General features: G+C 50.7%; 2 protein-coding genes across 2 annotated transcripts; one reads left to right on the forward strand and one right to left on the reverse strand.

The window, feature by feature from the left end:
- Positions 1-1812: 1812 nt before the first annotated feature.
- MFIFM68171_03007 (PD-(D/E)XK nuclease-like domain-containing protein) lies at positions 1813-3425 on the forward strand (the record flags this gene model as incomplete). Its single annotated transcript, XM_071058429.1, has 4 exons — positions 1813-1826; positions 1882-2408; positions 2462-3201; positions 3276-3425. The coding sequence occupies 4 exons, from the start codon at positions 1813-1815 to the stop codon at positions 3423-3425; spliced, it is 1431 nt and encodes a 476-aa protein (XP_070914530.1).
- Positions 3426-5090: 1665 nt separating this feature from the next.
- MFIFM68171_03008 (uncharacterized protein) lies at positions 5091-6094 on the reverse strand (the record flags this gene model as incomplete). The annotated part of the gene is made up of 2 exons (XM_071058430.1): positions 5091-5155; positions 5236-6094. The coding sequence occupies 2 exons, from the start codon at positions 6092-6094 to the stop codon at positions 5091-5093; spliced, it is 924 nt and encodes a 307-aa protein (XP_070914531.1).
- Between the last annotated feature and the right edge of the window lie 8213 nt (positions 6095-14307).

Genomic DNA, 14307 nt, shown 5'->3' on the forward strand with positions numbered 1-14307 from the left:
TGCTCACATTTGCATGTGCGTTAATTACCTTACCTATACAAGTGCGAGTTATGCAAACACGCTGCCCGGAACCAAACCGCGATTGGCTACCCCCTTAGTGCATGCACATTTCATTACATCTTCGCCTCCCAACAGTCATGACCAGCATCCAACGACCCGCGTTGTGCAACGTGGAACACTCCATTGTCGCGCGAGTCAAACTTCCCGCAGGCCCATGTCAGCACAGTTGGATCTGGCCTCCCGGTGGTGCCTACGCATTACGTACTGCACCCTACTTCCGAGGCTTTGTCCCAGAACCGCGAGGTAAGAATGCACTCCATGGTCGTCCGACAGGCACATTGCTTAGAGGTACTTTGGAAATATCGAACACCCTGTATCGAGCACAAACATGGGGTCTCTGTCAGCGAACGGCGGGCTTGGCTACATGGGTACTGCTGTGGTCCTAAGACAACTAAACACGCTTTTTGGTGTTGGTGTGGTTTCTGGGTACTGTGCTCTAGGAAGGAGGAAGGGTGGTTTTTAGTACTGTGTGGCACTCCTACTCTGGAGAGTGGATAGGCTGCGCTTCCGATTTCTCTAATATTTTTTTCGATCATTTTTTCTCTCTTTCCTGGATATTATATTCACAGACTAGAACCCGGTTGCCTCTTAAAATGGTGCTGGTCATTGCTGACTTCCCTCCAGATTACGTGGCAGCAGACCGTGGCCCCGCGCTGCCGGCGTTCCTTATCGTTATAACCCTTACGACAGTTCTTTCGGTTACAGTACGCTTCTAGTCTGCGGTTTGGCTAGTCAATTGCTACTGTCTACTACAGTCTTGATTACGTCTGGTGGAACTGCCAGCCGTTCGTTCTTGGCGCGCTCGCCCTCTCCTTCGTTGCGGATCAACAAGTGGTCTCTTCATCGGTAGCGCCGTTCCCAGTCTCTTCATTGACATGGCCACCCTCCTCCTACCGCTAGCTATGCTGCAGACCACCAAGGCGAGCATGGCACGGAAGGTCGGCATAACTATTATCTTCATACTGGGATACAAGGAGACCCCCTTCTGGTTTAGAGGATCGAAACGCACCAAAGCATATAGCTTACCGTCACACAGTGTCACTCTTGTCTCTTTGGGTCGCTCTAATGCAGACATCACGTGTAAGTCTGATCTCTCCCGACCGCTCAGCTCCGGACAGCATACCCGTTTTCCTATTATCTAATACGAGTTGGATGTAGACGACGGTAATCCTGTCGTATATTGGGCGATGGCAGAGCCCGTAATCCTCCTAGTAGGCCCCTGCCTTCCGGGAGTTAATAGCTCGGTCGTCACTTAGTGACGTCCTACATCTCCCCTATAATGACTAAAGCCTCTTTAATTCTCACGTCACGGGAGAGTGTCGAGAATTCGGACACTGGAACCGACGGGATGCAAAGCCGCCATTCCCTCGGGAGCCACCACGGAGGTCTCAAGTGTTCTCACATCAAGACAATCACAAGGCCGATGTGCGCCCGGGACAAGCGAGGGTAATGGAATCATGGTATATGCGTTAGATCACAGTAATGCTTCGATAATGACGTCTACGTGGTCTGAGCCTCAACGCCGCAACGGGATTAACTAATTACGCTCACAGCGCGGGCGCTAGATCATCGGGTCTCAAGAGATGGATGTGGATGGAGGTCATTCTGAGCTTAATTTTCAATATTTCTAGAAGCCAGGCTCGGGTTGGGCAGTACAATTCGCAGCATGTAGATATGGCAGATACCTTGAAGTGCAACGCAGCCTGAGCCCCTCACGCCCACCTCCGCGTGTCACTGTTTACCTGCTCTAGCATGGCCACCCAGCGGTACCCGGCGATGGTTTGCAGAACGCCCGCAATCTGCGCCTTAACCATCTTCGAGGTTGCCTCTTGCCACGTACGCGTCGTCCAAGAAGCGTAGTACCTTCGACATGGCGACACCACTCCTCTCGGCCCCGCGTAACTCTTCGCCCAAGAAACTGAAGCTCGATCCGACTGTCGATAATAGCGACGCGCCCTACGCCAACCCTGACGTGGACCCCGGCTCGACGCCTAGATCAAATCGATCCGGCATCCTTGCAAACATCCCTCTCCATGGCGCATCTCTCACCCGCTGTTCATCACCCACCACAGACGTGATCTCCGCCTCCCCCTCGGTTGCACATACGACACCTTCCAGCGACCGTCGGTATAGTAAGCCCGGGGTCCCTTCAGCCAGTTCCGCTAAGCATCTTGTCACCCTGCAACGCCTAGACAAACCCGTCCAATTCGGGTCGCTAGATGATAATGCTGAGGAGGGGCAGCTACCGGAGGATGCCAGGGACCTGTTTAGCAAGATCTGGAAGACTGTAAACTTCTACCAAGACATTTATCCCGCCGACATCCAAGACGAGATTGAGCATCTGAATTGTAAGATTCCCCCTCTAGCTTCGGCAAAGCCAAGCATAGGGCTCAGGATTTAGGCGGGGAAGAGTCGAGAGAAGCAAATATTGGGCGAGATATTGCACATGACCCGTTTTTCAACTTCCTACCCATCTGGGCATTCCCTCTAGCCGCCGACCACTCGTCCACAACGCCAATGCGACTTGCCCGCGCTGAGTTTCGGTATGTTCGTCACCTCAAGGCTGTCTCGCGCGAGTGTCTAGCCCTGCGCCGGAACGAGGCCTCTTGGAACTCCAAGGTCCATGATCCGCTCCTAACCTTCGCGGTATGGGAATACCACAACGTCACCTTCGAGAACGCGACGTCGGCAAAGATCCTGCCGGCCTTCGTTCCAGCGCTTGTTACGGGCGAGGCCGTTGAGGGGAAGATAGTTGACTTTGTCCTGTCGCCGAATTTTGCGGCCGACGACCGCGCCGCCCCGCAGACCACACATAACAACGCTATCATTGACGCCGCCATCCAGAACAAGCTTGCCACGCAGCCGTCGGCCGGCTCGTGCAACCTTGGCGTCAATTACACCGACTATCCTCCGCTCCTGCGCGCGCCGGCCGCTGTGACCATCGAGACCAAGATTGGCGGTGCGAGCTCTGAGGAGGGGAGGCTCCAGCTGGGCATCTGGACTGCGGCCTGGCACACGCGCATGGCGACACTGGGTGTCGGCAGAGGGAAGGACGGCCCGTTGCTGCCGACTCTTCCCCTAATCTTAACCCATGACCATGAGTGGTCGCTCTATTTTGCTGCCGACCGAGGCCATAAGATCGTGGGTTGTTTCGGTGCCCATCTCCAGATATTTGGGCGATTTCTTTTGATTAGAGACCCACGGGTACTGAACAGGAGATCCTTGGTACCATGCAAATCGGCATGACCGACACAGTTCAGGGTATTTACCGGCTGCTGGCGGTGCTGCGGCTGCTGGCCGAGTGGATTGAGACCGAGTTTCGTAAATGGGTTATTTCTACCTTTGTCCCGCAGCCTGCCACGTAGACAATATCTTGCTACTTTGCAGCTTGCTTTCCGGGACAGCAAGACCGGAGCAGAGAACAGACAGCAAGATAACACACAAGAAAACCTCCCGTGCCCCGAAGGACTAATGATATGACGGGGTTTAATACACGAAGCACGATGAGAATCACCCTCTATGGCTTGGCCATCGGTGGCGGTGCTGTGCGCGGTTCCGTTGCTCATTCTCTGGCAGCTCATGCCAATCGTCGTCTCGAGCCATCGCTTGAGTCCTATGATTACTTCAACATGATTGGTGGCATTAGCTCTCAGTTTCGCCGCAGTCATGCTCGGATGTCTGCGGATGACGGTCAACGAGCGGATAGTGGTGTAAACATCCCTGGCCGACAAGGTCTGTGGGAGGAGGAGTTATTAGGATCTCTCCAAGAATAAGTGTCAGAGGCGCTTCAAGGCTGCTGCAAAGGCGGGCGGTCTTGCAGAAGGTACTCTCAAGAAATCGCGGCTGGTGGTAAGTCGAGCCCAGCAATTCCGGCTTTGAATTGCCTCTTACCTCTTTCTTCTTTTCCCCATTATTTTTAACTTAAGTTGGAGGTTTACAGAGTGCCCGCCTCAGACTTGTTACGGTTGAGCCCTATGGAACAAGGAGAAGCGTGAACTTCACCCGATGAGATGAAATTGAAGACCGCTTGTTAGATTCTAGATATCGCCTTTCACCATATCGTTGAATCTCGTATCCACGGTCCGTTTCACCCCGGCTACCTCGACCCACCCTATTAGTACTTTTGTACGACGACGCCTACAACCTGCAGGACGTTATTGACTAGGACGAAGCACAGACCGGACCCTCCTGTTTGGTCGATTCTCCCGACCTCTGCATCTCTCTGGCAGTGCCCAAAAGACTTCGGAACCCCTCGACTGGTTCATACGCTGCTTGGTATACGCTTTAACGACCTTATCACAGTAAAGCTCTCAGTTGACTATCAAGATGTGTCGTAAAAGGAGGTCTTGGAACATGTATCTATTGCTCTTCCTCTAAATGGATGTCTACTCATAGATGTACAGGACAAGTATTAGAACACAGGGTAATTATTACGTCGGGAGGTGATTGTAAGACAAGGAGGTTAAGCGGCTAGTTCGGGGTAAACGTTAATTCCTTCGTCCAATAGTGTCAGCTGAGAGCGGACAATCGAGGTGGCAGGCCGGGCATCTCCATTGCTGGATTGGTGGCCCGACAATCATTCCCCTCTCACAAAACGGTTCGATACTACGGAAGTAGTAGGGCCTAGTGATTAACTGCGCAGCCTCGGTGCTGTATAGCTTTCGGTGCAGGATGATGGTGTGCTTGGTGAATTTGGAGACCCCCCAGTGCCTCTTGATATTCATGCGTCGGTCAGCCCTCTTCGGTATCGTAATCGTCAACATCGCACCACGTCGTAGGTGAGCCCCATTGTGTCGAGGGGCATAATCTGGGCTTCGCCGCATCCTTTAGCCATTGCCTTCTCTTCGTCATAATGCCAAGGCTCGTTGTGATCGGGAAACACTGGTTCTGGGGCTGAATTTGTCCGTCGGGTTGATCGGGAGATGAAGAGTATTCGATCCATATAGGCCAGAGTGATGCGGCTGCACAAGACTCAGAGTTGGAGAGTTCTCTCTCTTCTTGTCCGACTGTGGCCCCTTCGTACTATTCGGTCACCAGGAATGCGCGCAGCAAACAAAGTCGTCGCCTCCCGGGCATATCGGAGCCGAGCCGGTCCCTGTTCGAGTTAATCCTTTTAGCAACCTGGACATCCCAAGGGCATTATGGGAACCGCGGTTAGGAAGGCAAGTATCTTACCTGGGTCCAGCTCCCGGCACGCCTCCCTCCACAGACATTGCGAAGGCTCTAGCTTGCCCAGGCAGGGCTGGATGATGCATGCCATGATGTTATCAGGGTCGTCAGGGCAGGGCCAGTTGTCCGGGGTGCCGGTGTAGGGCGTGCCTTTCCACTTGTTCCTGCAGATGCCGTCGTCGAGACAGATGCAGTCGCCTCCCCACTCGTTGGAGCATCGGCCGCCCACACCGCCGATCTTCAGGGACGCGGTGCTCTGCGGTGCCGAAGAGGTGGACGATTGCACGATTGAGGTTGGTGACGGGGAGGAGCTGCCTTGGATGAGGCTCATTGTAGCGCTCGGTTCGCTCTGCGGAGTCTGTGTAGATACCGACGAGGAGTCGTGAGCCGAGGTGGGAGATGTGGTCGGTACAATGGTTGTGGTTGAAAGGGAACCCGTAACCGCTCCCGCGGTAGTTCCGCTGCTGCTTGTGCTTCTTAAACCCATGGTGGCCCCGAGACCGGCGCCGAGGCCCACCGCGATCGCGATAACTACAGAGACAACCCACGCCGTGATGAAGAAGGTACGCCTCTTCAGCCCAAGGATTTTCTTTTCGTCCACCACCCCTACATCTCTTTCCCATGGGGCCGCACTTGTTGGGATAGGTGTTTGCAACGTATAGTATTTTTGGTCGAAGGGAGGAGGGGGGATATCGGGTTGTTGAACCACTACCTTGTCACAATCAGCGGCAGACTGCCGAACAGCTTCCTTGTCATAATCGGGGGCGAAGACGACTTCGAGGGTGCTGTGATGGTGGCTAGCGCCGGCCGACCCCTCGCAGGGAGCCGCAAGATGATCGCCGGCCGGACCGCGCATCTCGGCCATATGAAAGCTGTGTTCTATAGCCGTTCCGGCGTCGTCGGATCAGGTGCAGACTTCGGGAAGAATAGCATGGAGTTCGAACTGAGCGCCGAGTGATTACCATTCGAAATCTGTTTTTCAGGGGTGGCCGACCCCGCATCTCAGCCGCAACGACGATTTGTGGTCTTCTGACGTGGCCGGAGCGTATTGATATGCTCGGTGTCTCTTCCAAGATTATTTCGCTACTTCCGGGCGTGTGGATTGGCTATCCATATCGCGCCTGAGCGCGGCGTGAAACGGCGTCACCCTGGCCCTGAGCCTATCTGAGTGGCTGGCCACCACAATCCCCCTAATTAAAGCCCCGGACGCGGATGGTTACACAGCAGCTCTCGTACTGTACGTGGGACGGTCGCGCCAGTCAGCTCAGTCGAACCGCCAAAATCATCCTTTGGTCTGGGACTGGCTGTAAAGCTCAGCCCGTGCCTGTGAAATTGGAGAAGCGGAGTAATGTTTGACCGGTTGGGTATTACTAGTAGTTCGGTGAAACGTATCAGGTACTCGCCGCATTCTTCACCCTCCTAGGCGCTTTTCCCGCTCTAGGCAAGAGCAGAGATGTAATCACTGCATTGCGCTACATATTGTGGGTATGGTGATTAAGTAATTCTAGGTAAGGTACCTTACCTTGGAAGCATACATCTGAAAGCGAGGAACACAATCAAATAAGGTACGGTACTGTACCTGCAAGTGACTCCCATGCCATCCCACTGTTCTCACAATCGTCATTTACCCCCTGAGTAAATCAACTGGGGTGTTACCAGCATTCTGCGCTCCCTCCCAGAGTCAATTGTGGCACAGCCTAGCCCCGAATCTGATGCCCACGTGGCTTGGGCTAGTCGCTTCCAAACGTAGAGCCCTGCTCTTCCGCTAGGTCCATCATATTAATTACGCAATTCATCACCGGTTAGACGGCCCCGCAGCTAGTCCTGAAACTCATTCGTCGACTTGAAGTTTTGCGGACTCTCTAAACAACGCGATGGTTCGTTGCAAAGCAGGGCCATAGGCAACTTACGTGGGTTATCACGTTTGATTCGATCAGAAGCTTCTACCTCTAAGTACATCAGTAACGTACATTATCAGCGAGTGACCCATATCACTGAGTGACCCACCTTAACAATTTTATCAGAGCTGTACATTAAAACTCGGTAGAAAATTGTTAGGAGGGATAACAATTTCTTATCACATATTTGGATGTAGCTCTGCTAAAATTGTTAAGGTGGGTCACTCAGTGATATGGGTCACTCGCTGATAATGTACGTTACCGATATATATTACCTAGTATACCGGGAGCGCCTTATAGCGTTCACTAGAGGGTTCCGCAAGTAGGACAGTTACTTTATGCCTTCTCTTAGACTTTAAATATCAGACGTGCAGCGGCTACGACAATCTTGTATGTTGACATGGAAAACAGGTCGAATAGAATCTATGCGAAAGATAGTGTAGTTCGTTAGATTGGCTACAGCCTTCCTCTGTAAACATTTCTTAGTCTGAGGGTCACTATGACAGTTGATTCAGGTACCTTACTTTAAGCGTCGCTTGGTGCCCTGTAACAATTGTTATCCTAGAGGAGTCCTCGCGGACACGGGTCAGACAGCCTCTAATAGAACCCGCCGCTCCACGTAATTAAATATACAACATTTGCGGAATGGACTGGCCTACTGAATGCGAATTTGCGGTGTGCAACTGATTACAGAGGCCAACCAATGGGCGATGGGACGGAAAGACAAGTAGGATTCCTGTCTAGTATATCCCTGTCACACGTGCAGGAGCTGAGCAGAGGTTATGGGAAGTACATTAAAAGGTTGAAGTCTCTGAGGATCTATCTACTGCTATAGGAGACTGAAGGACTGGCTTAAATATAAAGGAAAATGGTCTGGGCGAGCTTATGTGATGAGCTGCTGAGGTCGGCGGTTAAGAGCTGAGCTCTATAAGTGTGATTTCCAGCGCGACATACCCCCCAGTTGGCTCGTATTTTTGCTCGCTAACTGCGCTTTTAACAGTTTTATACAGGAGCTCTCTAGCTGCATTTATATATATATGTATTCTTGATATTAGTGTTATCAGTCATTTTTTTTATCAGATTGTGGGGCAGCTCCGTGATATATGACACGATGTAGATCAGTGCTTGAGGAAGGTTTTAGATTCCTGGGGGATATAACGACCCTTGGGATCCAGGCCGTCTAACCCACTTGAGCTTGCACACGTAACACTCTACTCCAAATTTTGCCCTATTATTACGTGGGAAATAATATAAAGACGTGATGATTGAATTATTCTCTGGAATGACTATGTCAGAGGTTGCTGGAGCCCCGTGATATATGATGAGAAGTAGGTTATTGCCTGAGGAAGGTTCCAGAATCCTAGGGTTATGACGACCTCCGAAATCCGGGCCGTCTAGTCCACCAGAGCTCCTACCTCGTAACAACACCATTGTTTAACCACCTTTTTAGCCACAGAGCCTCTATCTTATTTGCAAACTTGGAATTACACAGCTATTCGAATACTCGATATTCCAAAGACGAGCATTATCCGTATAGTAGATATAAACAGGCTTGAAGCTACCGAGTTATCATACAAAATACCTAGATATAGTGCGTATGAGCGATTCTGAGAGCACGATGGAGTTGCTTAACTTTCTACCTGATCTACCACGTGTAAGCAGATACCTATCTATATAGATCAAAATAGGTATAACAGTATCTAGACCCCTGCTAGTCGAGTGACGAGCGCTTGATCGAGTTACTAAGCAAGGACTTTAGGATCGAGCCCGCTACAGGGTCACCCAAAATCTAGCTGCTGCGATATAGCTCACTTCGTTTAGCCACATCGACTGGGCGGATGACCTCCGCGGTGAACACTGCCAAGTATCAATTTAGGGACGTCGCTGATCGCGTCGCAGACAGGAGTTGAGGCAGCGCGGAGGCGAAGAGACGGCCGACGTTGTTACGACGTCTGTGGTACGGACTTCTGATTGTAGGTTGTTTGAATATGGCCGAGCCGTAATGGATCGTGCCCGTGGATATTCTGAATAGGTTCCTATTTCCTGGGTGGCAGTAGAGATGAGACAGGGGCTGTATATCTCCCTCCAACTGGAACTCCGTCATAGAAAGGGGGACTTGGGTGTTAGCCTTAGCGGGGATGTGCCGGGATACTAATGCCGGCAAGCCTGGGGTAGTTGCTGTACAGTTCTTACAGTAAACGCTTCGAACGACACGGTTGCTCAGTCCCTTTTTTTATTCCTTTTTTAAAAAATTTTTTTTTTTATTTTTATTTTTATTTACCGGGCTGGAGGCGGGCGCAGGTGTCCTTCCCCTCTGGGATGTCAGCATCCCTGAAACCGTAGTGATGACAATTGAACTTGTCATATTGTCATTCTTCGCACGCTAATCTCTCAAAGACGTGGTAAACCGGGTTAATTAAATGTGAAAGCATTTTACTATTGGTAATCATCAGTCTGAATACGTACCATACTGCCGTCATTTACCGTTAAAATGCAGGCGCTGGTACGACTTGGGATTCCGCCCATACACCCATCTCAGTATTCATTATCATTATCCTGACGATTAGGAATTGGGCCTCTCAGCCAACTGCGGAATTGGGAGAATGAATCCAATATTCCCAAGCAAGCAATATCGGCGAGGAAGGGCACCCAGGAGAATACCGCCGCGACCTGGCCAATCGTCCAGATATCCTGCCCATTCTGAAAGTCCCATAAGATATTCATCTTGTCACGCGTAGATAAATGTTCTGCAAAAGCCCAAGTACACATATATATGAGAGCCCCCGAACAAAACAGCAATGCCAACAAGAGGCCCAGCCGCATATCACCTTCGCCGACCCGAGGATAATTCCGTAGAGTATACCAGGTCGCTAACCCGAGGAGTACTAGAGCCAGTGTGGCAGCGGTGTACCCTATCACTATTCCCAAAAGGCTTCGAGTTGGGGGAATTGCGCCGTCTTTCCAGGGCCTATCGTCTGTATAGGCGTAGTCGAAGCAAACTTTTAGAATGCCGTCCGTCCTTAAAGTCCACGGTGGTATGACCACTACGACCGTGGCCATGACTACTGCCGCTATATATGCGACAACAAACAAGATGCTGCTCTTTCCGAGTGTCTGGCTAGGCTCTCTCACTGGCCGAGGATGGTAAGAGATGGTCGATAGAACAAGAGCGCACCCGGCCAGTGTAATAGAAGAGTTGATAGACACGTTTTCGAAGACACTGACCCATTCTTGGCGTTGCAATTGTCGGACGAGGCCGGCTGAGATCAGAGCCAAGCTAAAGGCGAGTTGTGTCCACACGCAAGCTCTGTGGTGCTTTGCCAGCCATGCGGATATTCGAAATGGCTCGTATTCGTATTCTGACCACACCATAGGTAGAACTATCGGCAAGATAGTGCAGTCGACAAGGCCGGAGAGCCAGAATACAGCCGCAACCGTCAATTGTATAATGAAGGAGATTATAACCTTTGCGGTGTTAGCCCCTACCCACCACTAGTAGGTATCATAGAGCGAAAGAAGGTCATCTTGAGACACCTACCCCTTGGCCCGTTAAATCAGGGCTTCCGGCGCCACTAACTTGAAGTTAGCGATAGATTCTTCCGCATCCAGCGGATTCCGGAGTAGAGGTTTAGTGTTAGCGCACTATACGGCTCTGCAGAGACAATCATTGCCCAGAGCAGCGAGAAGCTCCGGGGAAAGGTTATTGATGGAAAGAAGCTCGCCGGCGGAGTAGTCCCGATTACAAGACTGTGCCATGGCAGTGAGTGTTCATATGGAACGGTGCATAAACCCACACCCGCACCCACAGACCCATCCAATAAAGGGGACGCAGAGAACAGTAAACAGATAAACTGACAAGGCGAGGCGACCACAACTGGAGGTTCTGCATCACAGACAGGTTTAAAACAGTATGCGCAAATGGAGTACCCTCCGATCAGAAGGGGTCCATCCCGTGCGCAAGAGAAACTTAAAGCAGGGTGAGAGGTAGCCGTGAAAAAGAGTGTGGGGCCGGATGTCCTGACTAAGGACGAGGCCAGGACGGCCCTACCCTTACTTGCGAAATAAAAATAGGTCACAGGCAGGAGTCAGCCACCAGCGTAACGCCCGGTACGTCCCACCCTCCGATCAGAGAACACGGATGTCTGCGAACCGTTTCCCCTATATCAACAACTTTGGGCGTGCCGGCCATGTCACGACAAGATACAGCATTCTGCTACATGCCAGCCCCTGGTTATTTATCAGTATCTTATATATTTGGCGTCCAAGTGACCTCTGGGAATGTGATAGTTTCTCCGACATTCAACTGCAGACGGGTCGCCTCGATTGACTAAGGTACCTACTTGACGCCTGATGAGTTCGTGGCTTGTCTGCTCAGCGTTAATTCATGCGGTGGCGTGAAATGGCGCCTGGCTAGCCGCAACTTTGCAGCAAAAATGAACGGCTGAGGTCGAAAATCCTTGTCATTGGCTGGAACGGATGTAGTTTGGCGGCACAGCCATCGAATCGAATGGGCACTGCGGGTTGAAAGTTACACTTTGGCTGGTGGATTCAGTTTGAACATTGTATTAGATTGTTCGGTTACCGTAGAAGTCAAGACCTGGTCTATCCGCTCACGTCACACCCAGGCCAACCGGTAGGAATGATTGGCCACAAAGTGCCGTGCTGCAGGTGCCCTTGAGCCCCGCGAAAGCGCTTGCTGTCAGTTTATTCGCTGAACCTAATATAGGTCGCTGGGGCTCACAGAGAAGCGGAAGAGGAATCCCGTCGAAAGGCTTCAGGCATGACATCTATTCCATTCACTTCCCCGGGGTTCCACGCGAATTGAGACGCCGCGAGTGACCGCTAGCCACCTGACAAGGAACCAAAGTGTCTATTCGGCCAGATACCTGCAGAATCCATAAGCAAACAAGGATTAAAAATAGTCGAAGAAGGCTCTCGAAAGCGCTAGAATCTGGCCAACAGTGCTATGAAGTAAAACGTCCTCCCACACCCTTCCTGTCGCACGCAATGAAAAAGAAAAGAAGCAGCGGAAGGAGGATAGAATGGATGCAAAAATATCCGGGAGATCCAGAACCGTCTTAACCGTAGCATGACACAGGAGAGTCTTCCGAGAACCGACACGCCCGCTTCTCTGGCATCCCACTTGGCGTATTACAAAACGACAGCTGGAGCTTAGCAGTAAGACGCGGCCCGAAGAATAACCGGTCGCCACATTCGTTCCAGATATAGCTGATGAAAACGATGACTGATACTCTGGGAGCAACCGTAGGAGATGTTGTCTCTTGTATTAATCCATGTAAAGCTACTATTCAAGCCATACCCCATACACCGGGGTATAGGGCTCTACTCCTCGGGGAAAACCGCAACTACAACCGTGGGGGGTACTCTGGATCGCAAGTCGAATGTGCCAACACTGATATGTAAACGGTCAGGCCAATCTCTGCCAAATTGGAGATGTGTTACGTCTTGGTTGATATCGAGCGTCGAGAGGCACCGGCCCGTCGCGGCCTCCCAGATCTGACAGTCTTATCGTCCGACGTTGAAGCTGTAATGGAAATTAGGTAGGTTGCCATACGTAGCCAGACGTTGCGGCTTCCACCGGGCCAGCCGGGCTGGACATACTTGCAGGAATGTCCTGGCCAAATCTTGCTAGCAGCGCCTCGCCCACCGAGCGATAAAGTATGAGGTACCTAACTTGCAAGTGGGGGAGGGGGCCGGCTGTATCTCAGCGCTTGATACGAGAAGGTTGGTTACTTTGGCCTTATCTTAAAATGCTAATTAATACCCTTAAACTCGCAACCTGGTACTATCTATACCTAGGTTTCTAAAATGCCAAATAATGAAATGGTGCAGGAACACACACCTACACACACAACAACAAGAGGGGAGGGCGAAAGACGGCCAAATGCCAGACAGACAAGATAGACAAGACAGGCCAGGCGACACCACCACAAATCGGGTCCCTGCAGCCTAAACAAGGTCAAAACAACATGTGCAGATAAAGCTCCCTCTGATCAGAGGGAGATCGCTTTGCACGCAAAGAAAGCTCGTCAATTGAGCTTGCAACAAGTGTGAAGAAAAGTGCTGAATTGATTGTTCTGTCTAAGGAGCAACGGCCAGGACGGCCCTACTTATGGTGCGAAAGAAAATGGGCCCACGGCAAGTTCCAGCCCCCGGGGCACCATCCTAGCAACTGTGTCCCTCTGATCAGAGGGACCCCGCCCTCTGGGGACTGTTTTCCCCAATTCAATAACTCAAGCGAAGCCTCTTTGTAGTTTAGTCTTATTAAGACTTGAATTACCTAGCATCAAAATAATTCCTTAACTAAGATTTTAAAGTAGTTAACGTCCTTATAAAAAAGATGTCCAAGATAACATATAAGGTAGCTTTAATGTAAGTAGAGATCTAAGATTTATAGGTAGTATTGAAGTGCTAAGTAAGTGCTAGAGGGCTAAAAAACAATGAATATAAGAAGGCGGATCCTTTCTATGTAAGGTGTACAGAATCTGTAAGACTAGAGGAATATAGACATGTAGATTAGAGAGGAAACGCAGGTTAAAAGTAGTTGGAGAGCGGGAACTAAAAGGTATACACGGTATTATAGTAACTACAACAAGTTCGGCTATAATACTCCCACCTATCAAAGAGTAGTAAAAACGTCTAGAGAAGATAATTCTGTCAGAGGTTGCGGAGTGAACCTCTCTACCAATGAACCAAAATATCCACTAGTTCAATTACTTCGTAGTTGAATGCTACATACTACTTACTTATATCATATACTCGGGGCTACATCCGTAGCTAGTCTCATAACAACTATCCTTTCTCCTTGGAGAAGCTCAACCTTAAGCTTCTTCGTGGTGATTCCTATCCACTAAGGATAGTAGGCAAGTATCAGACCCCTAATAATCTATTGAGTTGGGGAAAACTGCCCCCAGAGGGCGGGGTCCCTCTGGTCAGAGGGACGCACTTGCTAGGATGGTGCCCCGGGGGCTGGAACTTGCCGTGGGCCCATTTTTGCACTATAAGTAGGGCCGTCCTGGCCATTGCACCTTAGATAGGACAATCAATTCAGCACTTTTTTCCATACCTGTTGCAGGCCTAATTGACGAGCGTTCTTTGTATGCAAAGTAATCTCCCTCTGACTAGAGAGAGATCTATCTGCACATATTGTTTTGACCTT

This window comes from Madurella fahalii, assembly GCF_045866475.1.
Source record: "Madurella fahalii IFM 68171 DNA, scaffold_2, whole genome shotgun sequence".
Classification (NCBI taxonomy): Eukaryota; Fungi; Ascomycota; class Sordariomycetes; order Sordariales; genus Madurella; species Madurella fahalii.